Source organism: Pseudorasbora parva, chromosome 5, assembly GCF_024679245.1.
Source record: "Pseudorasbora parva isolate DD20220531a chromosome 5, ASM2467924v1, whole genome shotgun sequence".
Taxonomy (NCBI): domain Eukaryota; kingdom Metazoa; phylum Chordata; class Actinopteri; order Cypriniformes; family Gobionidae; genus Pseudorasbora; species Pseudorasbora parva.
The window spans coordinates 49,312,051-49,340,032 of NC_090176.1; the positions used below are offsets into that span (position 1 = coordinate 49,312,051).

General features: G+C 36.1%; 2 protein-coding genes across 8 annotated transcripts in view; one reads left to right on the top strand and one right to left on the bottom strand.

The window, feature by feature from the left end:
- The first annotated feature begins 3,548 nt into the window (after nucleotides 1-3,548).
- Nucleotides 3,549-24,113, top strand: nme9 (NME/NM23 family member 9). Of its 6 annotated transcripts, none has more exons than XR_010905086.1 (20): nucleotides 3,549-3,691; nucleotides 3,824-3,881; nucleotides 4,339-4,442; nucleotides 4,533-4,604; nucleotides 5,771-5,887; nucleotides 6,954-7,029; nucleotides 7,110-7,192; nucleotides 8,329-8,421; nucleotides 8,548-8,702; nucleotides 11,627-11,835; nucleotides 14,955-15,099; nucleotides 16,577-16,684; nucleotides 17,297-17,442; nucleotides 18,483-18,627; nucleotides 19,338-19,594; nucleotides 19,969-20,064; nucleotides 20,426-20,512; nucleotides 22,550-22,636; nucleotides 23,154-23,243; nucleotides 23,280-24,113. XR_010905086.1 is itself a non-coding variant. In XM_067444614.1 (20 exons), exons 1-19 carry the CDS (start codon nucleotides 3,659-3,661, stop codon nucleotides 23,171-23,173), a joined length of 2,091 nt encoding a protein of 696 aa, XP_067300715.1. In that variant the 5' UTR covers nucleotides 3,549-3,658; the 3' UTR covers nucleotides 23,174-23,207; nucleotides 23,636-24,110. The 6 variants fall into 6 exon arrangements, 5 of the variants coding, with proteins under 5 accessions (XP_067300715.1, XP_067300713.1, XP_067300712.1 ...); XM_067444614.1 differs by having other exon boundaries at nucleotides 23,154-23,207; nucleotides 23,636-24,110; XM_067444612.1 differs by having other exon boundaries at nucleotides 23,154-23,218; nucleotides 23,837-24,108.
- The window catches only part of smarcal1 (SWI/SNF related, matrix associated, actin dependent regulator of chromatin, subfamily a-like 1), a 29,550-nt gene continuing 24,644 nt past the window's right edge, over nucleotides 23,077-27,982 (bottom strand). Inside the window, exons 15-18 of one of the 2 annotated variants that reach the window (XM_067444609.1) lie at nucleotides 25,629-25,729; nucleotides 24,426-24,522; nucleotides 24,121-24,203; nucleotides 23,077-23,188 (exon numbers count right to left, since the gene is read on the bottom strand). In XM_067444609.1, the coding sequence (XP_067300710.1) occupies nucleotides 23,185-23,188; nucleotides 24,121-24,203; nucleotides 24,426-24,522; nucleotides 25,629-25,729 (285 nt within the window). In that variant the 3' untranslated portion in view covers nucleotides 23,077-23,184. Of the gene's footprint in view, nucleotides 23,189-24,120; nucleotides 24,204-24,425; nucleotides 24,523-25,628; nucleotides 25,730-27,982 lie in introns of those variants that run through there. The other variant, XR_010905085.1, reaches the window with a different exon arrangement.

Consider the following 27,982-nt stretch of genomic DNA (forward strand, 5'->3'; position numbering starts at 1 on the left):
TCAGAGTGAGGTTTAAACCAAATGTAAGCATGTGCTCCAAAGCTTCAAATTATAATTGATGCAGCTGGGTTAAATTTTAAATTAGATTTTCAAAAAACTGCATATGATTAATTTTCTAAATATACCCCACATCATTAGCCATGTAAAACCTCTAACAAATCTTTTTTTTTTTTACTATTACATTTTCTCTCCCAGATTTAAAGACCTTAAACACAACCATGTGACAGACAAAAGGAAATACAAAACTTGCTATAAAACAAGCATCTATCTTCTGCACATGTGTCCCTCACAACTATTTATTAACTATTTTCATGGTACTGAAGTTAAAATATTAGACAATATTACCAGTTTTTAATCGAATCATTGCCAACTGCAGGTTATATCTTAATCAATAAAAAAAAATATATATATATTTTCCTGTAAGGCTGGGAAAATATGTTCCTTACATATTTCCTCAGGGCAGAGGCAAGTTTGAGCAAGAAGTGCTCTGAGATAAACAACAAACAAGCACAGTCGGTGTTATTATGAACCGTGTGTTGATTAGGGGAGCTTAGATTTTGCTTTATGAAAACGAGTTTTATGAGTAACATCCCTGTAACACATGGCCTCATGGCCTACACACGTATGTGTTCATAGCTTTTATCCTCATGCAGATGAACCAAACGGAAAATGTTTAACGGTGATTGCAAATACATAATTTGTACATGTTATGTGTATTTTCTGAGAACAACTGAGATAATAATCAACTCATTGATCAACTGAATCTCTCGTACATGTTTAAATGGTTCAATTATTAGCCTATAATAGTGAGAATAAGATTGCGTATTCAAAGTCTGGGAACTGCTGTTGTGTTTGGCTGCGCTTCACATCAGTGCTCTCATGTCTGTCACAGATAGAGAACCAGATGCTGAAACAAAAGGACTCAAATATTTAGACATGCATTTAGCCTAAGATGTAGGGACCATGTAAGTATAAGACAGTGACGATGCAGTCGACCTAAAAATGTTGTGATCTGACATTTTGACAACTATTTCCTGGCAAACATGATGGATATTATACAAGACACATGGGAGTTTATATGTCTGGAATCTGCAGCATTTGCTGTTATTGAGTCAGTTCCAGCTGGAGAAACACGTCCATACTGTTTTCTGAACTGTTTCCCACAGAAACATAATTTGATGTAGGCTACACTGGAAAAAAAGAAAGAAAGAAAAGGGCAAATTTTTAACTTTTGCAGTACAATCGACTTGGATGTTTATTTCAACTTAAATTATGTTAAACTGACTTAAAAAAATGAGTTACATCTTGTATAACTAATACAAAAAGTTAAACATTTCTTAAATTATTTTGATGAGTTAAAACAATGCAAAAACAAATGTTGTCATAACTTATTGAACATATAATTTTTTACAGTGTACATGGTATTTGAAGTGCGTCTACCACAAATATAAATACATAAACATTTAAGTACTTCTTTCTTGTAACGTCCGTTTGAGAATAACCGCAATGCACACTGTCACTACTCGATCCGTACAGGCAACACGATTTGTTCTGCGCATGCGCGAAAACGTACTTTTGACGTCACTTCCTGTCATCGCCAAAGTTTTTTGCGACAACGGTGTCACTTTTTAAAAAGATATATTATTATAATTTTTTTATTGAACAAATACAAAAGCAAACAGCCACCGTTCAAAAAGGATTCAACAACAACAACAAAACAAATATAAACAATAGACCGACAGCAAAATGAATTAAACAAACAAACAAACAAATACATAATTAAATAATAAAAAAGAACACTATATATATATATATATATATATATATATATATATATATATATATATATATATATATATATATATATATATATATATATATAAAGGGAAACTATAAAAAAAAAAGCACACAAAAAAACAACAACAACAAAATTGAGCAAGGGGTGACATGCAATTTATAGTGGCCTAAATTAGGTTCAAGAGAGAGAGACAGAGAAAAATATGCCAATGCCTTTTTTTCCCTTTTTACATTATAAAAAGGTATATATACTTCTTGCACCGCATAGAGGACTTTAAAGCTTTGGCATTGCTGGAAGAAAAGACTAATTACATTTCAGATATTTACAAAAAATAATAAAGAAAGGTTTAACAGACAAAAAAAATGCACTTGTGTATAAAAAAAACGTAGCTAAAAAAATAAATAGATTTATAAGAAAAAAAACTTTTCTTTAAGACTTTTGTCAGAGTTATACAAAAAAATACAAATGGGACATCCTTAAACTCCAAATAAAAATTGTCTAAGAGAGAAAAACATACAAACAAACTAAATTTCTTCCAAAAAAAAAAAAAAAAAAAAAAGTAACTACATGAAAACAATCCCAAAAAGGTGAGGGACAGACTCATCTTCCACTCCACAAAAGGAGCAAAGGGGATCCATCCCAGGAAACATTTTTTGATATAAATAAATTGTCCCGTGTGTTTCTTAAATGCAGACATATGTATTCTTTATATTGTAGACAAGTATATATAGGAATATATAGTCTACATTTGTATTTTCCAAGTGAGGTCTCGTAAATGTGGAGACTTAGATTCTTATAAAGATTTTATTTAACTAGGCTATATGGTATAAACGCATACAAAACAACTACTTTAAGCTTACAGACTTGCTGCTTATTTGTTGTTTTTTGGTTACATCTTATAAAGCAAATTGTAGTTTGCATTTGAATATCCCTCTACTAGTTTTACAAGGGTTTGATATCCTAGATGTTAAATGTAGCCTACAAATCAGTTTTTAAGGAACTTCATCACTGTTAGTGATTATTCAATTAAGGTTTATGGTAAATTATTAGCACTTGTATTTCACCAACTGTGTAATATTTCTGTCACTAAGGAAAGCAAAGAGCTGGATGATGTCTTAAATTTTATTTGTATAATGGGTAAATATTATATTGACAAAGCAAGATAGGCCTACCTACCTTAATTTCAAACCTAGCTGCAAAGTATTTGCTTATGATTAATGTTATGTTTAAATCCAGGTAAGCATGAGGACAAGAAATTTCCCAATTCTCAAAGTTTTATTCAGTCCACAAGCAGGACAAACAAACCAACAGTGCCAGATGGTTACGCTGACAGCAGGTGCAACAACTCTTCCATTCTTACGATACCCTTTTTATAGGTAACAACATGTGAACTATAGCGCCATCTCCTGACAAATACACAAACACAACAATTAACAATTATTATCAACTCTTCAAAAATCACATATTCATTGTTCTTTATTGTTTATTTTGTATATATTTATAGTTATGCAATAAATAAAAAACTATCGCGGTACGGATCGAGTGGTAGTAATTCAAAAAACTGCCGTAAATTGCTTTGCCATGTCAAACAGGAAGTAGAAACATTTTCGCGCATGCGCAGAACAAATCGTGTTGCCGGTACGGATCGAGTAGTGACACACACACCGCCCAGCAGATGACGCAGGAGGAACGGGTAATAAATGGTTGCTGAGCGACAAGGACGCCAAACAGTCCGTGCTGCGCATGCGCTGATACTGTCCAACGCTGGAACATTTGTAAATAAAAATACCGATCACATCATTACCAAATAATTGGAGAAGCGCGTAGTTGTCATTATTTTACTCTTAAAAAGGCATTGCTATGGCTGGTAAAAAGAAGGAGATTAGTTTACAGGTGTGTAGTAGGAAACCTTTTTCAGCTTTAAACTGTAAATGAGGGAGAAGTGTTTATGTGACTGACTGTAAGTTCGTTTTCTCGTTTATTTACTTTGTGTACCTGACAACTCTTGAAAACTTTTCAATTCAGATAAACATCAATAATGACGATCAATGGAGTGAAGTTCTGGCAACGAAAGGGTTAATAGGTGAGCTATCTATCTATCTATCTATCTATCTATCTATCTATCTATCTATCTATCTATCTATCTATCTATCTATCTATCTATCTATCTATCTATCTATCTATCAGTCTGTCTGCCTATCTATCCTGTCCATCCATCCATCCATCCATCACTAAAAAATATTACTATCATTGAATTACCAAACAAAAGCATTTATATAATTTATTTTAAAGAAAGATGCACGAGCGCACAATCAATACTTTTCACAAAAAGTAAACGTTAGTTTAGTTAGAAATATAAACATTACATATACTTCTGTTCACTTCACACACACTTTAGGGCCACTGTTTTCTGTCTCATTGCTGTCAGTTGATCTCTCTGTCTGTAGGGTTTCTTTGCGGACAGAGTTGCATCTTTAAGTGGTGTTTGAGTTTTAGTCTTGCAGTAGTTGTTGTGATCTGGTGTTTTGTGTGTCTGTCAGTGGTTGATGTGTACCAGCAGTGGTGCGGACCCTGCCGAGCCGTCGTCAGTCTCTTTAGAAAGATCAAGAATGAGCTGGGAGACGAGCTGCTGCATTTTGCCACGGTAAGATAAGCTGCACTGAAGATTAGATAGCCCACAAACAATCATTCTAAATGTCGACATTTCTGTCACACTGTCTTATCATCCCTGCAGGCTGAGGCTGATGGGATTGAAGCTCTGGAGAAGTACAGAGGGAAGTGTGAGCCCACCTTTCTGTTTTATGCGGTGAGTCGGAAACTGTACATCGGTCTCAGTGTTTCCAAATCCTTGCAAATTCTTACTGTTCTTTAAATTAAGTTAAAATGACCAAATAATAACATGGATGGATGGATGGATAGATGCAAGCCGACACAAAGTTTCATCCCAAAATGAATGAAAGAACACCACATAATTGTGCATTCATATGTTGTTCCAAACCTGTAAGACTTTCGTTTATCTTACGAAAACAAATCTAGATGTTTTTGATGAAAATGAGAGCTTTCTGTCCCACCATTGACAGCTACACAACTACCACGCTGACACTTCAAAAAGTTCATAAAGAGATCAAAAACGAATCTATATAAAACGAGTGGTTTAGTCAAACATTTCTAAAGAGACTCACTCGCTTTATATGATGAACAGATTGAATTTTAGGCTATTATTTATATATAAACACTGATAAACGAACATGCTTGACTTGAGAGAAATAACCTCCTGCTGAAGCTCAAATGTGATGCAAACACGAGAATAAACCTCATTGGTTCTCGCTGAAGCTCAAATGTGATGCAAACACGAGAATAAACCTCATTGGTTCTCGCTGAAGCTCAAATGTGATGCGAACACAAGAATGAACTTCATTGGTTCTCGCTGAAGCTCAAATGTGATGCGAACACAAGAATGAACTTCATTGGTTCTCGCTGAAGCTCAAACGTGATGCGTAACACAAGAATGAACCTCATTGGTTCTCGCTGAAGCTCAAACGTGATGCATAACATTAGAATGAACCTCATTGGATCTTTTACATCAAGTAAACATTGCAGAGGTTCCGATTATCACAACTGATGAGTGAGTTGATGAATGATTACATGTGAATAAGAGACTAAATTAAATCTGTTCATCATATAAAGAGATTAGAAAATTTGGACAAAACTGCTCAATTCATATGGATCTGTTTTTATGATCTCTTTATGAACTTTTTGAAGCGTCAAAGTGTCAAAGTTGGGACATGAGGGTAAGTAATGAATGACAGAATTGTTTTAATTTTGGGGAGAACTAACCCTTTATTTGTCATGAAAAAAATGCATACAATGCAAAAATTTGTCCTAAAACAGGCTTAAATTTCACATATTTGATGTTGTGAAAAGTGACAAGGACATGTTCCTGTGAGATGCACTTAAATATCCCGTTTTTAGGGGGGGCAGCTCGTGTCAGTTCTGCGGGGGCCGAATGCTCCTCTCCTGCAGAGGATGATACAGGAAGAGCTGAGCAAAGAGAAGAGCGTCCTAGAACATGGGGCGGAGCGCAGTGAGGTGAGCTACTTCACACGCGCACACACACACGCACGCGTGCACACACACACTACATTCCTGAATCGGGAAGAGAAATGTATTCCAGTATGAGGTGTAATATGCATCACAGTAAGTACTGCTTGCTGAATAATGCATTCATATTATCCATATGTGACCCTGCCTGTGAAAACCCAGCTAAAGTCATTTTTTTGTGATTTACTGTTTTCTACATAAAATAATCCTACACAATGTAAAGAACATTTAGTGAAAATATTACCTTGATCTCTTTAATATTGACCAAATAAGACCATGTCAAAGATTTGCTGAATTTTGGGCTCAGAAAATCATGTTTTGGAGAAATTCCAATTTTAAAAACAACCTTAATTTTCCCCCATTTGAACCATAACTATCCTGACTATGTGCCATATGCCACATTGAAGCTGAGATTCTCCCATTTTCAGTGATGTATGAAACATTTATTGGAAAATTCTTAACATTTTAGTCTATTAATTATGATAATTATAATAATTATGATATTGATATGTCCAAAAAGCATGAAACATTGAAACAAATGGGGTTATATATCAGCAGATATGTCATTAATAGGCCCATATAAATTGTATAAAACATAAATAGAAAACCTCATTAGTCTCTTTCAGCTATTGTGTAACATTTGGAGTTAATCTTAAGAGTACATGGGGGAAAAATGCCCTAATTAACTGGTCAGTCTTAAACTTTTATTTTTAGTCAAAACTGTGAATCTTCACATTACGATTCAGAATGTTAGGATTCGATTATAAAATGATTTTCAATGCATCGCGATCCCACAACTCTTTTATTATTAATAACTAATAAATAAATAATATTATATAATAAGGTTTATAGGAAAATTCACATTTTAATTAAAGTAAAAAAACAATAAATATACAAATATATATGCACCCTGGGATTGTTATGAAAAGTGCACAGAAAAGCACATCATCTTCAACAACATGTAAGAACTCTTATTCCTATTAGTAATTCAGCAAAAAAAGATTAGATTAATCTCACGAAAGAGATGACATTTGAGTTTCGTGTGTCACTCCAGGTGAAAGATGAAGGTTTAACTGAAGAAGAGATGAATGATGACACTGAGGATCACCCACATGATGAAGATGTGACTGGTAACGATCTTTCATTCTTTGTGCTTAATTGTAGTTTGTGCTGTTTGCTGAATTTACCTATACTGGTTTTGTGTTTTTAGTTCCTGCTAATAAGGCTTACACAGTGGCAATAATAAAGCCGGATGTGGTGGCACAAGGCAAAGCAGACGAGATTATTATGAAGGTAAAAATTCCGTAATTAATTAATGGCCATAATGTTGTTCCAAACCTCTATTTTTGTGAGGTTTTGTGAGGAATCTGAGGTTAAAACATATTTTTATATTTCTTTAAATGGACAGTTCACCCTAAAAGTTAAGTCATCATTTACTCACCCTGATGTTGTTGGAGTGCCGTATGCTCTTCCTTCTTTTATAGACCATAAAAGGAGAAATAAAATAAAAATCCTGCTCACACTCGTCCGTAATGGCAATGAATAGCAACCAGCATCAAGCTTTAAAAAAGATGCAAAAGTTTCACAGAATGAACCCATGAAATGGGTCATATATTCCAAGTGTTCTGGGGTTTATGATAACGTTTGGTGAAAAACAAACGGAAATATAATGTACTTAATGGAAATCCTGACCTTGGCCGTTGGTCTTCTGTGCTGGAGAGACTCAGTGTACTCCCACTCACCCAGAAAAACACACAATTTCTCACAATTTTGTGAGAAATTAAGATGAATAAAAACATAAAATGAAATGCAAACCATGTACCTTCTTCTCTGAGGTGAATATATTACTTGTGATCATCGACACAAGAAGTCGATGCATTCACATCTGTCAGTTGTCACTCTCACAGTTTTGGTCAGGATATATTTAACTCAGTGAAGAAAGCACACAGACATTGGGGATTTCTAGGAGTTGTATTACATGTCGCGTTTTTATTAATCTTGATTTCTCACAATTTGTGTGTTTTTCTGGGCGTGTCGGAGTGAACTGCGGCGCTTCTAGAGTCTCACGATCACGCAGACCCACACAAAAGACCAGGATTTTTATCAAACATAATGCATTAAATGTGTTTGTTTTTCACCAAACCCTATCATAAACCTATCATGCGTTTCATGGGTTCGTTCTGTGATACTTTTGCATCTTTTTTAATGCTGGTCGCTATTCACAGCCATCATATGGACGAGCACGAGCAAAAATTGTCCTTTTGTGGTCCATAAAGGAAAGAATGGTATACAGCATTACAACAACACCAAAGTGAGTAAATGAGGACTTCATTTTTTATCCCTTTAAATTGCTTATATTGATGTGATATTATGCCATTTCTATACAGATAAACAGCTAAAAACGAATCAATATATGATTTTGTTTCTAGATTCAGGATGCAGGTTTTGTGGTTTTAGCCCACGAGGAGAGAACGCTGAGTGAAGCAGAAGCTAAAGATTTCTATAAGCACAAAGCAGCCGAGGTAAATGAAGGGACATCAGTTAAAGTCTAATAATAGCATGTGTTTTAATATTTTGGCCGATGGTGTGTAATGGCAGAATGTCCAGCGTGTCATATAAAGCGGGTGTGTGCTTGCGTGTTCTTCCAGCCTTACTTTCAGGAACTCATCCAATTTATGTCGAGCGGCCCGTCGCATGTCCTGGTCATTTCTAAGATGGAGGGCTGTGAGGACGTCATCCCAGCCTGGCGGGAATTCATCGGTCCACCGGATATTGAAGAGGCCAAGACGCAGCAGCCGGAGAGGTACCTCATTCCCAGGAAGACAAATATATAGACTGACACATGAACATAAGCCATCCCTCTGATGATTTCATTAGGATAATGCAAAGAAAAATCACATTCAAAAATATGACTACATAAGTTGAATTTAATTGTTGCTGTTTTTTTAATCAGCAGAATTAATGAAATAATGAATGAATAAATAAATAGTCCACGCAGGATGGTTTTCATTTTGATGATGAGAATTATATTTTTCATGACAATTTTGGGAGAAATTAAATCATTAAGAATAATGTCAGAATGCCTGAAATATAAATATCTAGATGGTCCTTATTGCCAACTAAAATTATTATATTGTTTCCATTAATTAAAATTAAAATGTAATCAAATATAAATATTAGATGAAAAGATTAAATAAAGTACTAAAATTAAAAGTGAAATGAAAACATACATGTTAAAATTAAAATAAGCTGATAACATCTCTGGAGCGACTGTACAGCCAAATCAAGTTTTGTTGCAGTATTGTCCTGTTTAACACTGTAAAGCTGCTATGAAACAATCGGCATTGTAAAAGCGTGATATAAATAAAGTTGATTGACTGATTGATGTGGAAAAAAAATTCAGAATATTAATACATACATAATGCTAATATGACACTGCTTAAAAATAAGTTTATACAGTCTTGTTCAAAATAATAGCAGTACAATGTGACTAACCAGAATAATCAAGGTTTTTAGTATATTTTTTTATTGCTACGTGGCAAACAAGTTACCAGTAGGTTCAGTAGATTGTCAGAAAACAAATGAGACCCAGCATTCATGATATGCACGCTCTTAAGGCTGTGCAATTGGGCAATTAGTTGAAAGGGGTGTGTTCAAAAAAATAGCAGTGTCTACCTTTGACTGTACAAACTCAAAACTATTTTGTACAAACATTTTTTTTTCTGGGATTTAGCAATCCTGTGAATCACTAAACTAATATTTAGTTGTATGACCACAGTTTTTTAAAACTGCTTGACATCTGTGTGGCATGGAGTCAACCAACTTGTGGCACCTCTCAGCTGTTATTCCACTCCATGATTCTTTAACAACATTCCACAATTCATTCACATTTCTTGGTTTTGCTTCAGAAACAGCATTTTTGATATCACCCCACAAGTTCTCAATTGGATTAAGGTCTGGAGATTGGGCTGGCCACTCCATAACATTAATTTTGTTGGTTTGGAACCAAGACTTTGCCCGTTTACTAGTGTGTTTTGGGTCATTGTCTTGTTGAAACAACCGTTTCAAGGGCATGTCCTCTTCAGCATAGGGCAACATGACCTCTTCAAGTATTTTAACATATGCAAACTGATCCATGATCCCTGGTATGCGATAAATAGGCCCAACACCATAGTAGGAGAAACATGCCCATATCATGATGCTTGCACCTCCATGCTTCACTGTCTTCACTGTGTACTGTGGCTTGAATTCAGAGTTTGGGGGTCGTCTCACAAACTGCCTGTGGCCCTTGGACCCAAAAAGAACAATTTTACTCTCATCAGTCCACAAAATGTTCCTCCATTTCTCTTTAGGCCAGTTGATGTGTTCTTTGGCAAATTATAACCTCTTCTGCACATGCCTTTTTTTTAACAGAGGGACTTTGCGGGGGATTCTTGAAAATAGATTAGCTTCACACAGACGTCTTCTAACTGTCACAGTACTTACAGGTAACTCCAGACTGTCTTTGATCATCCTGGAGGTGATCATTGGCGGAGCCTTTGCCATTCTGGTTATTCTTCTATCCATTTTGATGGTTGTCTTCCGTTTTCTTCCACGTCTCTCTGGTTTTGCTCTCCATTTTAAGGCATTGGAGATCATTTTAGCTGAACAGCCTATCATTTTTTGCACCTCTTTATAGGTTTTCCCCTCTCTAATCAACTTTTTAATCAAAGTACGCTGTTCTTCTGAACAATGTCTTGAACGACCCATTTTCCTCATCTTTCAAATGCATGTTCAACAAGTGTTGGCTTCATCCTTAAATAGGGGCCACCTGATTCACACCTGTTTCTTCACAAAATTGATGACCTCAGTGATTGAATGCCACACTGCTATTTTTTTGAACACACCCCTTTCAACTAATTGCCCAATTGCACAGCCTTAAGAGCGTGCATATCATGAATGCTGGGTCTTGTTTGTTTTCTGAGAATCTACTGAACCTACTGGTAACTTGTTTGCCACGTAGCAATAAAAAAATATACTAAAAACCTTGATTATTCTGGTTAGTCACATTGTACTGCTATTATTTTGAACAAGACTGTACGTTTTTTTTTTGCTTATAAAACTCTCAAAAGTCAAAGGAAATCCTGCACACTTATCAATACTTCAAGAAAGTATCAATAATTTATTGGCAATGTTTCCGTCTCATGGCCTTCATCAGGCACATGAGACCGATACGTTGGCAAAACATTTTTGATACTTTTTGTAAGTATTGATAAGTGTGCAGGATTTCCTTTGACTTTTGAGATGTTTAATAGTTAACCTATCTGTTACCTGCATGTGTGCGATGGTAATTGTCAATTAATTGTGACAAAACTATAGAATAAATGTAATATTTTGTTTTATGTTATTCTGTAAATTATTCTTATAAAACTGATTTACAAATGACATGCTCTCTGTGTAGAGCTATCATAGAGGCTTAGCGATTCCCTGATGCGTGTATAATTTAATTTGGTAAGTAAACATAATTTAAAAGTGATACGAGGGAGTTGAGCTGACGTTCCATATTGTGCTCACAGATTTGAGCACTAACAGTTATAGCACAACACATCCTGTGTGGACTTCTGCCTCCCCCCTCTGCCCTGGCGGAGAACCAGCAGTGAGACCATCTGCTCTTCTCTTTCTCTGTTTCTCCATCCATCTCTCCATCCCTGCTCACCTCCTTCTCTCTGGCCGTTGTCTGTTCTTCAGCTTGCGGGCTCAGTACGGTACCGAGACCCTTTTGAACGCCCTGCATGGCAGCACTGACAGCGAGCAGGCCAGCAGGGAGCTGGCTTTCTTCTTCCCGAACTTCAGGATGGCGATGGCGGCCTCGAGCTCGGAGCGGGCCGGGCCGGAACAGGAGCATGTGGAGAGGACGCTGGCGCTCATCCGCCCAGACGCTGCCAGGGAAAACAGAGGCATGTGCCAACATTACGTTCACACGCACAGAACTGCGGCCCCGTGGGCGCAGACAGATACTCCTGCCTTCACTGAGCATTTTAAACTCAAGTACCGACATACACAGTTAAAAGTTTGACTTGACTTAAAGGGGTGGTTGCATGCGATTTTACTTTTTTAACTTTAGTTAGTGTGTAATGTTGCTGCTTGAGCATAAACAGTATCTGCAAAGTTACATTGAAAGTTCAATGCAAACGGAGATATTGTCTTTTAAAGCTACGGCAGTTTATTGCCTACAAAAACGGCCGGTTTGGACTACAACGAGCTTCTTCCTGGGTTGGTGACATCATAAACCCTCGCTAGTCTTCTTCGCAGATGTGACTTCTGCCCGTAATGGGAAGGGGCGTGGCGTTTCCGGATAACCTGTGCTTGGCACTTCAGCCAATAAAAACACAGGAAACTACATTTGGCCATCTAACCGATCTAAGACCATTGCGTTTTTCAGAGGGAGGGGCTTCATAGAAGCAGGAAGCAAACGAGCCGTTCACAGCACAGTGGAGACAGCGGTGTGGAATAAAGGGAGAATAGAATAAAAATACGGTGTTAAAAAATAAGAAATATTAAGACATGTTATACTGCGCCCCATAAACACAACCAAACCTAGAAAAAAACCATGGAACCACCCCTTTAATTTTCAATGTTTCACACAAAGCCACGATTTAACACTTTATACAGGTAACAGGTATATCAACCAACATATGACTGGCTGGCATTTATTGCTCACTACATCATTGTCATAACTTAACAGTGTTATTTTAGTATAATTTATACAGTATTATTGCATTCCTATTTTAAAGGTGCAATATGTAGAATTCAGAAACACTCGTTATTAGGGACACCGGTGGCTGTTAAAGGGTTACTTCAGCACTGGGAAGATGAATCTGTATTTAAACTGGGTCATTAATGTAGTAGAAATGTGAAATAATTTTTTAATTTGGTGCATTCTAGACTGAGAAAAGACAGAAAATGTATTTTTGTCTCATGGGGATGAAAGACAACAATTCCCAGAATGCTTTGCTGCTCTACGAGGCCACTTGCAAAGCCACCGCTACTGGATTACTGAATCCCTGATCACTTTCCCACCGCAACCGCGTTCATTTTCATAAAATCAGTTCAGTTAGAGAACAGACACTAGAATTAAAAACTGAACGTGTCTGTTCAATATGTGATTTAGCCGCTGAGGGAGTCTCACAGCCCAAAACGCTGCAGGAGTCACAATGACAGTCATGGATGAGCTTGTGATGAGCTGAGGTAAACACGTCCGCGGCATAGATTCACGGCACATGTTCAGTGTGGCAAATTTCAGTTCATGCCTTTAAAGGCTTAACTTTCATAGGAATTAGTTTGAGAAGTTGAAAGACTTACTTTGCTCTGCTGGCTGCACCGTTTAAACATGAATGCCTGAGGCTGCAGCTGCGAGTGTGATCTCCATCCCCCACGCGCGAGTTGAAAACATGCGGAAATGGCTCCCTCTGCTGGCTGTAGTCTTTAGCCTCTGGCCAACAATTCCTCCGATGGCGCAAATTGACGATATTTGCATCATGGGAGGAATTTTTCCAGAAATAAAATGCATAAATCTCTTGTCTCAGGGGGATATGAGGGGGGAAAGCACAATCATTTGAATATACTCCAGGGTTTCTACTGATACAAAGCCATATGCTAATCGCTGAAGTAACCCTTTAAGTCATCTGCAGCAGTAATGTTGCAAAGTTCTTGTTTGTTATTTGCTCAGAAGTAAAAAAAGAAGTTTACTGTTAATAAACACCCCCTGACACCGTCCACACTGCTGAGAGAACAAATATATAAATATGTGCTGCGCACTTTACTTTCAATAACAAAATGAACATCAAAAATGACAGCGGTGAGAAAGCAGCAGACAAAGGGTTAGTTCACCCAAAAATGAAAATTATCCCATTATTTACTCCCCCTCAAGTCATCCTAGGTGTATACCGGTATGTCATTCTTCTTTCAGACGAATTAAATCAGAGTTAAAAAAATGTCCTGGTTAATCCAAGCTTTATAATGGGAGCCCAACATTTGAAGCCCAAATAAGTGCATCCATCCATCATAAATGTACTCCACACGGCTCCGGGTGGTTAATAAAGGCCTTCTGAAGTGAAGCCTTACAAAATAAAGACTTGAAGAACTTACAAAATAAGCGTAACTGAAGCGCTGTATGATGTCAGACGTAGCGTGAGCATTTTGAACTACATGTGGAGAACTTTTATAATGGATGGATAAACTTTTTTGGGCTTCAAATTTTGGGCTGGCATTCACTCCCATTATAAAGCTTGGAAGAGCCCAGACTTTTTTTTTTATATAACTGCGATTGTGTTCGTCTGAAAGAAGAAAGTCATACACACCTAGGATGACATGAGGGTGAGTAAATCATGGGATAATTTTCATTTTTGGGGGAACTAACCTTTTAAGAATGTACCTGATCATTGCTATGTGGATATGTTTGCACCAGCTATATAAAATTTCACTGTTATGATAGCTTGAATATAAAGTATGGTTGAGACTAGAGAGTATAGATCTGGCTATGCATGACCTTTTGATTTTCCTTCATATAATAATCAGTCTACAGGCTTTCATAGACAATCTAGGAAGTCAGGGAAAGTGTAGTTTTTTTAAGTTTCTTTACAAGCTGTTCACAAATTGTCTATAAAAACTGATTAATACATGACAAGTCTTACATATAGCCCTTTTTAAATTAGGCTTTGTTTTTATATTTTCAGTTTTCAACATTAATTTTAGTTAAAGTTTTATTAAATGTATGTGCCATTGAACTTTATTTCTATTTTAGGTTTAGTTATTTTAGTACTTTTTAGTACGTTTAGTATTTTTGTTTTATTTTTTCATCTAATATTTCAGCTTTATTTTAATTAAAGAAAACGATTTTGAATAGCTTTAGTTTACAATAACAGCACCGTTTTATTTGTTATTTTGTAGTTTTGATGACTATTGTGACTATTTTACACATTTTATTAACAGTAAAGAATGAGTAGGTGTGTCTAATTTGGAGCACGATACGATCAGGAAGAAAATGAACATTAAATGTGTGTAAATGTGTTTATAGAGGAGATTCTGGGCAGGATTCATGAGGCAGGTTTCACGGTGGCCATGCAGAAAGAGGTCATGCTGTCTGAGGATCAGGTCAGACACTTCTACAGCTCTCATCTGGAGCAGGAATACTTCCCCAGTTTGCTCCAGAGCATGACCAGGTGAGCGCTCACACATCAGTGGAAAAGTACAAGAGCCACAAGAGGCCCTGGCGAGTCCGGTGGTTTATTACTTCAAACAGTGATATGTGACCCTGGAGCACTTCACCAGTCCTGCGTCTCACCGGTATATCTGTGGAAATAGCCAACAATATATTGTATGGGTCAAATTTATACATTTTTCTTTAATGACAAAAATCATTAAGATCATGTTCCATGAAGATATTTTGTAAATTTCCCACCGTAAATATATCATAACTTTATATGTAATATGCATAACTTTATAAGTAGTAATATGCATTGCTAAGGACTTCATTTGGACAACTTTAAAGGAGATTTTCTCAATATTTAGATTTTTTTGCACTCTCAGATTCCAGATTTTCAAATAGTTGCATCTTGGCCAAATATTCCTATCCTAACGAACCAAACATCAATTGAAATCTTATTTATTCAGAAAGGAAATTAATTGACCCTATGACTGGTTTTGTGGTTCACGGTAACATATGATAAATAAACCAATTTTCAAATTGTTGCATGCATAATAATAAAATTTGAAATCATGACCAAGCAACATAGCTTATTCTTGTAGTTTTACAATGGCTTCACAACCAATCAGAGAACCCTTTTGGACTCATCTAATCAGAATTTAGAATCAGAAGTTCTATTATACATGGAAATTAAATAGCTTTGAAAAGCTACAGATTTAGTTTTTTAGGTCATAACTATAAATTATAGATACAATATATCATACAGTACCTCCAGACCGGAAATCACTCCAGAAAATGATGAGATTAGAAAAGATTTACATTGTTGTTTAGGAAGCAACGTTGTTTTGAAACATCCTAAACTGTAAAATGGCCATAAAGACTATAATTTAAACAGTTTTTTAAATGATAATTTTTTTTTTAAATCGTTCTCAATATTAAAGAATAGTCCACACCACACAACTATAACAATAAAGGCACAGAGAAACAATATCACTGGATTCACTTTCAGAACCAATCAGAATCCATCCTGCTTTAGAGAGCTTGAGCATTTAATGTGGCAGAGAACAAAACTCCAGTGCGCTATAATAAACAGAACGATATATCATGCTTTGGTGTGGACGCTAATATAGCTATCGTCTTTGGTGTGAATGTGCTTTAATCACATATTACGAAGGTTATATTTAATGGGTGTGAACAAAAAGTGCAAACGTGCTGAAAATGTAAATTCACTCTCTAAAAATAAAAAGTCCTTAGCTTTGCTGAACGGTGAGGAGTTTGCAGGTATGAATATACTTCTCATCCTGAATCTGAATTATGAATGCTAATGGAATTGCTGTCTAAAGAGTAAGGAGTTTGGACAGTAAAAACATGCTTCACATCTTCAGTTTAAGCTACAGTAATTGCATCCAGTATCTAATGATGTAAATAAGCCAGAAGAAGACTTAAAGTGGTCCTGGTGTAATGGAGAGTCTCTCTTCTGCTGTGGTTTACAGCGGGCCGGTGTTAGCGTTAGCTCTAGTAAAGAAGGGAGCCGTGGAACACTGGAGGAACATACTGGGACCCAAAGACCCCATCCAAGCCAAAAGTGAAGACCCTAACAGGTAAACCAACATCTGAAATAGTTTCATTTCTTCAGGATGTTTCCCTCATCCGAATGTTCCTGCTCGACCTAATGTGTTATTGTATATCGTGTTGTATTTCATATATACGATTAGATCAGCGGTTCTCAACCTTTCTGAACCCGAGGCCCCCTAATAATTAAATGAAATATTTATATAAATATTCTATATTAAATGTATAATAACAGCATTCACTTAAATATATAATAAATAATTTAATTAGATAATTTAATAACGCAGTTTCAATAACTGAACTTTTTCAGTTTATATTTTATTGTAAGACTTTTTTTACTCTCAAATATCAATTCCACAGCAATTTCTACACTTCCATGACTTAATTATATTATTTTATTAATTATATATTCATGTTTTTTGAGACTGTGGGAACCCTGGTTTTTAAATAAAAATTACAGGTGTTTAGGGAATTAATACAATAAGAAACATTACATCAGCTTACATCTTGAGTTTAAGCTGTTTTATTTTAAAGTATATTTTGTTATAAATAATTTGAAGGTGCCTTGAGGCCCCCGACCCCCTCTTTGTGAACCGCTGGTGTCGATTCTGACCGTTTCTCTCTGTGTGGTTCTGATCTAGTTTGCGAGCTCAGTTCAGTTTTGGGAACTCCCGTATTAACCAGCTGCACGGCAGCAGCAGCTCAGAGGAGGCGGAGATGGAGATCGGCTTCTTCTTCCCACCAGAGGACACGCTCGCTGTCATTAAACCCCACACCGAACGCAAAGGTATCATCTCAGCAGTAGCTCTGAACACCGCTGTGACGTTTGTGCTTTTAATGCAACTGTATCACAGCGCTGACAAGATGGCAGAACAATAGTGTTTAAGTTTTAGTCTTTGGCTCTGTGTAAATTAAATACTATATCAGAATCAGAATAACGCAAATATAAATGGTTAGACAGAAAGACAGTTTTGTATGCAAATATGATGAAGTCATTGGTGTTGGTTTAGATTTTGAAAGTTGGATCAATGTCAGTGGGAGATTTTAAAATATACTACATAAAAAGTATTTTTTTTTTTTTTTTTTAAAGAACATTCAACACTGAAATAATCTGAATAAAGTCACAGTGAATTAATTGTTCAAATGTTATACCTTCGGCTAGACCCTTTGAACAAACCAGAATGATTTAGAAATGTCAACACAGCAATGCTTTTCAAACATTATAAATATGTTACGGACAGCTGACACTGCTGGAATATAGTGCAAACTAAAACATACCAAAAGTTCAAGTTCAAAAGTTTTGGGTTGTTAAGATATTTTAATGTTACGGAGCAAAGTCTCTTCTGCTCACTAGGGCTAAATTTATTTGATCAAAATACAGTAAAACAATAATATTGTGAAATATTACTAAAATGTAAAATGGGAATATATCATTGTGAATATATAGTAAAGTGTAATTTATTTCTGTGGTCAAAACTAAATTTATCATCATTACTCCAGTCTTCAGTGTCACATGATCCTTCACTAATCATTCTCATAGAAACATTTCTGATTATTATCAGTGGTTTAAACTGGTAAATATTTTTGTGGAAACTGTGATACGTTTCCCCTCAGGAATCTTTGATTAATATCAAGTTCAAAAGAACAGCATTTATTTGAAATAGAAATTAATTTAATGCATCCTTGCTGAATATATGTATTCATTTCTTACTTTAATTAAGTCTTACCAACTCCAAACTTTTGAACGGCAATATGTGAAATTAAATTGTAAGAATGTTAATAATGAGAAAACTCACTGTTGATTTAGTGTGTTTCTGCTCATATCAGAGGAAATCCTGGAGGAGATTCAGTCCAGAGGGTTCACCATTTCCCATCTGAAGGACGCGTTTCTGTCCCGAGAGATGGCAGAAGAGTTTTATAAAGAACACCGGGACAAACCCTTCTTCAGTCAGCTGGTGGATTACATGTGTGGGTGAGTTTGGCATTTAAAGTGACGTAACTGTCACAGCTCAGCTCATTAAAGGGTTAGTTCACCTAAAAATGAAATTGATGTCATTAACTCCTCCCCCTAATGTCGTTCCACACCCGTAAGACCTCCGTTCATCTTCAGAACACAGTTTAAGATATTTTATATTTAGTCCGAGAGCGTATGCAAGTGTATGCACACTATACTGTCCATGTCCAGAAAGGGAATAAAAACATCATCACAGTAGTCCATATGAGACATCAGTGGGTTAATTAGAGTCTCTTGAAGCATCAAAAATACATTTGGGTCCAAAAATAACAAAAACTACGACTTTATTCAGCATTGTCTTCTCTTCCGGGTTTGTTTTCAAACCTCAAATAAAGATTCAAACAGTTATGAATCAGCGTATTGATTCATGATTTGGATCGCGTGTCAAACTGCTGAAATCACGTGACATTGGCGATCCGAATCATCAATCAATACGCTGATTCATGGACAGTATAGTGTGCATACACTTGCATACGCTCTCAGACTAGATATAAAATATCTTAAACTGTGTTCTGAAGATGAACGGAGGTCTTACGGGTGTGGAACGACATTAGGGTTTGTCATTAATGACATCAATTTCATTTTTGGGTGAACTAACCCTTTAGATTAGCAGGTAAGGTTCATATGAAATGTGTCGGTAAGATAAAACATGGTTCATTTTTCTATAGCGGCCCATGTACAATGATGGTTCTGACGAAGCAGAATGCGGTGGATGAGTGGAGGGCGGCCATGGGTCCGACGGACCCCAACGAGGCGAGACAAAAGGCCCCAGGTTCTCTGAGAGCACGTTTTGCTAAAGACATGCTGGAGAACGCCATCCACGGATCCTCCAACACGGAGCACGCACAACAGAAGATACAGTTCATCTTTGGCGACATTGGATCCGAGAGCGTGATCATCGACGGCGCTGCTTCACCTCCGTTAGGTGACAGAAACGCTGAAATGTTCCGTCATCTGTTGAGCTCCGTTGAGAAGTCTGTACTGAGTAACAAAAATCTGCTGTTTTCATCTGGGAATAAAACTCTTCTAACATACCACACATGATATTTAAGAATAGCGTTTCAATTCGACATCAAATGGCTTTTCAAACAAGAACAAATGTAGGGCGGGCTTAATTTTGTCTGTGGGGAATTGATTGGATGGTTGTGGTTTGCTATTGGTGGATCTCATGTGAGTGACAGGTTGCCTCACACCAGTAATTGACATATTTAAAACGAGTAGTGCAATATTACATAAAAAAAATAAGAATTGTCCATTTTGATTTCATGGCGACTTAAATGAATGTCCTGTTATCTGCAGAAACGGAGGAGAGCTTTGCAGAGCTCAAAAATCTACAAGAGTCAAGATCTCCATCGTTTGATGACTCGAGGAACCAGAGAGAGCCCAGCACTACAGGTTCATAATTGAAGAAAACAAGTCCAAAATTATAAACTCTGTCATTATTTACTCAACCTCATGTACGATCTTTGCCATCACTATGATCAGACACTGCATATAGAGAATTAATAAGTGAGTAAATAACAACAGAAGATTGATTTTAGGTGAACTGTTACTTTAGTTCAGGGATTCCCAAACATCAACATGCTTGTCAAGTAGTTGAACATGGAAATGTGCCGTTAAATGATTTACTTCATATATCTAAGGGGTTTGGCTGACAAAACTGTTTGGGAAACCCTGTTTTAGTCCATTAACTTGAGGTGAAAAGTCACATTTAAACACAAAAGTCAAGATTACCCTTCATCTCCTTCACATGCAGAAGGTGCTGAAGAAATCAAGCCTGAGACGACAGAGAGTCACCGAGCGTCATCTGATGAGACGCCCGCCTCCAGCCAGCAGGACACAGGTCTGTGTTTCAATGACTAGTGATGCACAAGTTTATAAATGGGGATGCACAATTATTATCAAAACGAAAGCAGTAATTAAATGAAATGATATATTCTGTTGCACTGCATGTTTCAGAGTGAAGCGCAGCACTGAGTTCATTTACACACATGCAGGTTATAACAGTGTTTTAGAGCGACTCGATTCACAGTAAATGTCTAGGATCACTTCATTTACATTCATATAATCTGACATTCATGTGGACAGAAGTTTACAGCATTACTAGTGTATTCCACTAAAATAAAGCTCCAGAGTTTAAATGTTTGAAAGATTTATCACTGTAACTTGTAGTATAAAATAAAAAATTACAAATATCGTAAAATATTCACTTTTTATTTTACAGTACAATTATAATTTACAACAGTATTATATGTCTTCATTTTTAGAGGTGAAACTAATAATAATAGGCTAATAATTATCAAAAATATTATATTCACAATATCTGACAAATAACAATATACATTCTTGGCCAAGTCATGCAGCCTTATATAAATAATATTAAAATATATGCAATCAAAAAAATAAAAGAAATGACTTACATATCATGTGACTTGAGGTGAAAAGTCACATGTAAACACAAAAATCACAAAAGTCATCTCCTTCACATGCAGAGGGTGCTGAAGAAATCAAGCCTGAGACGACAGAGAGTCACCGATCGTCATCTGATGAGATGCCCGCCTCCAGCCAGCAGGACACAGGTCTGTGTTTAAGTGATGAACAAGTCAAGAACATTTATAAATGGAGAGACACAGGAGAGCTCAATTCCTGCTGGATATGCTGCTTATATCTCAATGAGAGGGTGAGCGAACGCCACAGGCCACGAGCTCAAGGACCTCACAGAGCTATCGCCCCCCAAAGATAAAGGTCTATCGGCTATCCACCTTTTTCCTAACAATTCAACTTCGTTTTAGATTATGGGAAGCACGTCTGGGTTTGGGGAAGTTCTATTTAAAAGACTGAAACGAATCAGCTCGAATCATAAGGTTTAGCTACAAATAATCCTTATCCGTCAGTTTCACTGAATGAGCTGTAAAATTTCCTTCATGTTCTATTTCCAGATGTCAGGAGAATAACATAACGCTTGGTATTTATTTATAGCATATGCTGATATTTTAAGTAAGGTCTCTTCATCTTTCAGCGCGAAACTCTTTGATTTACTGCTTATATTTTGAAATATCAGTCAATGTCTTTTGTTGGAAAGGTCTTATTCAGCCAAAACAAAAGTTTAAGGATTTTAAATGTAAAAAAAAAAACTCTAGGGTTTGAATGTTAAGCATTACTTTAAGGATGTTTTGAATTTGTACTGGAAAACAAAAATCCTGAGAAAGAACATTTTTCTGCAGTGCATGGAATACATTTTTTGCAATTAAATGTAGAGCCCTATGAAAACACTTTTGTTACCTTTTTCTGCACTCCGCTTTAGTGGTGAAATTAAATGTTACTGACTTTCGTTCATCTTCGGAACACAAATTATATTTTTAATGAAATCAGAAAGATTTGGGTCTCTCCATTGACAGTCTAAGCAACTTCCACTTTGACGCTTCAAAAAGTTCATTAGGAGATCATAAAAATGATCCATACATATCGAACGGTTTATTCCGAATGTTCTGAAGTGACTCGATCGTTTTATATGATGAAGAAAAGTCTTGCAGGTTTGGAACGACATTGGGGCGAGTAAATGATGACAGAATTTTAATTTTGGGTGAACTGCCTGTCCCTTTAAGTATACTGAGCTACTTTTGATTTATTCATCCAAAACTTTAAAAAATATCTGTGACATTCTACAGTAAATTCTGTTTTTATGAATGGATTCTGCAATTCTGGCCATGTTTCTTGCATCCTGGGGCACTAATTTAATGCCATGATATTGAATTTAAGACTTTCTGATCCAATTTTAGACATTTTATAGGCTTTCAATCGTGGAAGGTCAAATTAAGACCTGCAGAAAACCTGTGTAAACACAAAAGTCAAGATTACCCTTTATCTCCTCCACATGCAGAAGGTGCTGAAGAAATCAAGCCTGAGACGACAGAGAGTCACCGAGCGTCATCTGATGAGACGCCCGCCTCCAGCCAGCAGGACACAGGTCTGTGTTTCAATGACTAGTGATGCACAAGAACATGTTCATACACAGGTTCTTCAGACATGAGACAAACCTCAACATTTCCACTTTGACATTAATTGTCAGCACGGTCAGATATTAAAAGAATCCTATCATGCCATTTGCAGGTCCATCATTTAGTTTATGGAGTCAAAAAAAATTGACAAACTGGCTCAGATTTTCTTCATTTTATCTGGTGGCGTTGACAAAACAGCACTGAAAAAAAGGAAGCAGCAGGTTGTTGCACCCAAGCGTAAAGGACACAATCAGAAATAATTCCTTGATGCATGAACTTTTATTTATTTATTTCAGTTAGTCTGTAGTCTGTTTTGTCCCATGTCTCAAGAATCAGTGATCTGTTAGACAAACTTGACAGATGAACTCATGTCTTGTGATATACAATCACAAAGTCAGTAACTTAATACTGGAGTTACAAATAAACTTTATTTCATCTTTTACTTGTGATGTAAATGTGATGAAAAGCTTGTGGTCTGTATTTCAGAGGAGCCGACAAATGCTTGAAATCTGCAGAATCATCTGTCAAAAAAGAGGAGAGGTAAAGATGAGGTCAGGCGACTGACTTTACGTCAAGAACATTCATGAGAACCTACAATTAAACTGATTCGCAAACACGTGATAGATTCATTAAAAGCATGTAAGCAATGTTATTTATCATCGTTACACTATTATAGTTTTTGTTAAAGGAACACTCCACTGTTTTTAGAAATAGGGCTTCTTTTCAACTTCTTTCCTACATTTAGATATTTGCGCACTGAGACAAAAAAATCAATTGTATGTATTGTTTCAGTTTGGCAGGGTCGCCGCTAGCTTAGCTTAGCATAATGAATGGAATCCTATGTTGCCAGCTAGCATGTCCCGAGTATAAGTGATCACAAAAAACCCCCACCTTATTACTTCATGTGGCCTGCATATTCACGAGTACAAATAGTGATGCAGATTAAGACTAGGCGATTTCCTACGCAGATATTGATTTGGGACTATATTATGGGGAAGAACAGGCAAAGCACTGCTACTTAGGTGAAGAGATATCACGCAAAACATTGCGATCGCTCAACAGCCAGAGGACGAGAGCCATGATATCTCTGCGCCGAAGTAGGTTTCTTAACAATAATAACTCTGTTTGTAAGACATTATATAATGTTTTTTTTTTTTGCTCTCCACCAGTTTGAGCCTGAAGGCATCTGGATATGTAGCAGCTCAACAGCCAGTGATTTGTGGTTTCATCTTCAGCCATACATCTCTTATAAATGAGTTACATCCTCTTGTGAATTAAATGCTCTTGTCTGTTTAAATACTTGTTGCAAGGCTGATCTGTTTGGTTCAACTGACAACTTTTAGGCTTTATTTAATTGTGTCCCATACAAATGTGAGGCCCTTGACAAAAACAAGCCCGATGATTGGCTTTCAGCCAACCCATATTTTGTGTATGTAATAATTTGCCTTCTTACTGATCTTGACCGACTAAAGCAAGCATCTCCTCCTCATCAAAGGACCTCTGAAACATCTCAGTGATGGTCAGCTGCTGAGGGTCCTGACAAACAGCAAAAAAAATTGAAAACATTTCTCCAGACATGTTTAATATTTTTTTAAATTCACAGCAACGAATTTGCAATAATATCTATTCATCCAATATTTATGTAGATATTTACAAACTTTGATTATTCTAAAAGCAAAATCTATTCTAAATAAAAATGGTGCAATGGAAATCTACATTGTTTTTATTGATGGTCAAATGCTGCGTTTGGATCCTGACCTTGCTGTGAAAGCTGGCAGATTCTGCGTTCTCTGAAATGTTGGATTCAGACAAGCCGACCTGCTCCAAAACATTCATTTTGTTCTGTATCATGGGCCTGAGGAACACAAGCAAACAGCAATGATGAAGGCGTTACACGCCAGAAAAAACAACTCAAATTAACATAACATTGCAGAAACAAACTAAAATCAGTTTTTGAAGAAAAAGTATTTCATATTTAAAATAAATATGTGTAACTATGTTCCATATAAAATTATTTTAAACTATTTAAAATGAACTAATGAGAACACAAAGCATGATTTAAAATGGTAAAAAATGAAAAGGTGGGCAGTTACAGCCTCTAATATGTACAGTAGTAGGTAAAAGTGATGTACAGCCTAGGAAAATTGACATCACACTTTATTCAAATATTACTCAAAATCTGTTAAAAGATTTTCTAAACATATTACATAGTTGTACTTGGAATGGATTGTTTTATTTGTGTTGTTAACGTAATGAAACATGAGAAATTGTGCCGATTTGTCCAGGATGTCATCCTGAGAAATTATGAACACAAAAAAAGAGAATCAATGGAATATTAATAACGGATTATGTTGTAGTCAATGTTTGTTTTTTTACATGGTTAAATAAAACCCGTAGCTGTCGTTTGATTTTGCCAATTTAACCATGTTTATAATTTTTGAATCAAGTTTTGTTCTTTTGTTCTTTTTGTTGTTTTGTTCTTTTCTCATATATATAACACTTTCCTCATATTTTGACGATTTTATTGAATCATATGCTAAAAATCAAATGTGTATATATATATATATATATATACACATTTGATTTTTAGCATATGATTGTTATGTGTGTGTGTGTGTATATATATATATATATATATATACACACACACACATACACAATTATATATTTATACATTTGATCTTTAGTGTATGTAATATATATATATATATATATATATATATATATATATATATATATATATATTGCAAAAATTATGAAGCAAAAAAAAAAAAACTTTTGAAAAAATATACATTTAACATAAACCTGCATCGAAACCAACAAAACCAATAATTAAATAATTCTCTCCCACCAAATGTTCCAGTTCTAAAGAATTTATTTTATGAAATGTCCTGTTATTTGCAGGTTTTTTTGTGACTCTAGGGGGAAAACAGGAATAAAGGATCTGCAGATTGCCCTCACCAAAGGTAATCGTCCGCAGTGCCTTTAGCAACCAGGTAATGAATGTCCACATTACTGGTCTGTCCGATCCTGTGCACGCGGTCCTCTGCTTGAATCAGGACCTGAATGAAACACACACAAGTGTTCTGGCAGTGCTCTCAATATCAATTACATTTATTAAGTCATTTTTCCTTTCAGCTGGCTTTCTGAACCCAGATGAGAGCATGTTCCAGACTAAATTACTCTGCTGAATCATAGAAAAGGCTTTTCAACTCAAGACAAGCCTTTTATCTGAGACTGGCAGCCTAACCGTTTCTACAGGTAGCGATTATGTGACAGGAAGTCAGATCAAAAAGAGCTGAGTCACCCGAGAATCAGGGTTATTATTATGGAAGTAAAATAATGGCAAATGTTTTTGAAACAAAAAAGATTGTTGAATTGCACTACTTTGAAAAAATATATGCATTGCAATAACCATGCTTGCATTTTAATGCACATCTTAAATTTCAGCCCATAAAAATCCAAGCCCTAAAAATACAATGCATTAAAATGCAAAGCATGGTTAATGCAATGCATATTTTTTAAGTAGTGCAATTTTAAGATTCTTTTTTAGTTTAAAAAACATTTGGCATTATTTTACTTGCATGTATTATATCCTAACAACTAAATTCTTCACATACAAATATGGCCACACTTAAGATTAGAGTCCAATTCTCACTATTAACTATGACTTTTGCCTCAATAAACTCCTAACCACTGATTATTAATAGTTAGTAAGGTAGTTTAGTTTAAGTATTGGGTAGGATTACAGGATGTAAAATATGGTCTTGCACTAATATGTGCTTTATAAGTACTAATAAACAGACTAGTAATATGCATAATAAGCAACTAATTAATAGTGAGAATCAGACCCTAGACTAAAATGTTATCAAAAAGATCAAATTAAAATAATAATAGCAAATAATTAAACAAAATAAGATAGATAAAGTCTAACATTTAAGCTTGAGTTAAAGGGCTTGTATAAATTCAGGGCTCCCACTGACACCTCATGGCCAATGAATCTCCATGACTTGAAGTTGTAGTTACTGAATAATAATTTTTCAAAATTGCATTCACAAACTGCAATTTCCAGCCAGTGATATGTTTTAGATCTCTCCGCACGACTTTAAAAAGGGATACTTCACCGCTTTTTCATATTAAACTGTGTTATTCCCTTAACTAAGACGAGTTGATACACACCTCTCTCGCCTCAGTGCGTGCTCTTAATCTCTCTGAAGCGTGGTGACGATCTGATAGCATTTAGCTCAGCCCACTAAGCCCAGTTCTTCCCAGTAAAAAGTCCCGCCTGAAACATCCTCCCTCACATCTCCCCCTCCCCCCTATCCGCTTGTTAAGTCGTGACGTAAGAAACGCCGTTTCTGGGTCCAAGCCTCAACTCGTTTCGCTTGAGAATGCCATTGACGTCCGTTTATGAGCGCTATTTTTTCATATTAAACATCAAACATTTAAAAAAGTTAAACATTTTAAATGCTTACAGTTTACACAACATTCTCTATGGTCACAGCGTTACAGACATTAATATTTTAACGATTTATAAAAGATGAATCACTGTCATAACCTCAGAGAAAAAGGTTATGATTATAGCTTTTTTGTAGTATTACACCACATTGTGTGTGTATATTAGCACCGTTTATAGTTTTTCTTGTGGTATAAGATAGAGCGTTTGGACCCGGAAGCGCTGCCGCGTGACGTCACCCTTAACAACCGGATAGGCAGGAATGAGAGAGTGAGGGGGAGATGTGAGGGAGGATTTTTCAGCCGGGACTTTTTACTGCGCCGAGTCAAAGTACTCTCATAAGTGCTATTCCGCCATACATTATAGTTCCCCTTTTTAACCCGCTTAGAAAAGCGCCACGTTTTATTTTGTGTCACCATACTTGATCGTTCAACTATTTGTGTAACTGTATTTAAATAGGGAAAACGTGGAGGTGTTTGGTCGCTTCTAACTTGATCTCTGTTTGGTACCATAGTGAATGAACTGGGCTTAGTGGGCTAAGCTAAATGCTATCAGATCGTCACCGCGCGTCAGAAAGATTAAGAACATTAGTGGTGGAAATTTTGATTCTTTTAAGAGAGTCGTTAATTTTCAGTTCGTTCACCAAAATGATTCGTTCAGATTCGTTCATTGATTCGTACAGTTACATTTTTTTTTAAATATTACAAAAATATGACCACAGGTGACGGAAAAGAGTGTTTTATGTGTAATGTCTTAAGTCAACGAACGTTTTTACTTACAAAAACACTGATTTGGCTTTATTAAAATGTGCATAGTCTACTCATTAAATAAAATAAGTCTAAATAAGTGGTTCAGATGA

Excerpts from the sequence above, each read along its gene's own strand:
- nme9 (XM_067444610.1), top strand. The coding sequence starts at position 3,659 with ATGGCTGGTAAAAAGAAGGAGATTAGTTTACAG. Across the intron at positions 7,193-8,328 it reads CAGACGAGATTATTATGAAG|ATTCAGGATGCAGGTTTTGT; the intron begins GTAAAAATTCCG and ends TTTTGTTTCTAG. Across the intron at positions 20,065-20,425 it reads GAGAGAGCCCAGCACTACAG|AAGGTGCTGAAGAAATCAAG; the intron begins GTTCATAATTGA and ends CTTCACATGCAG.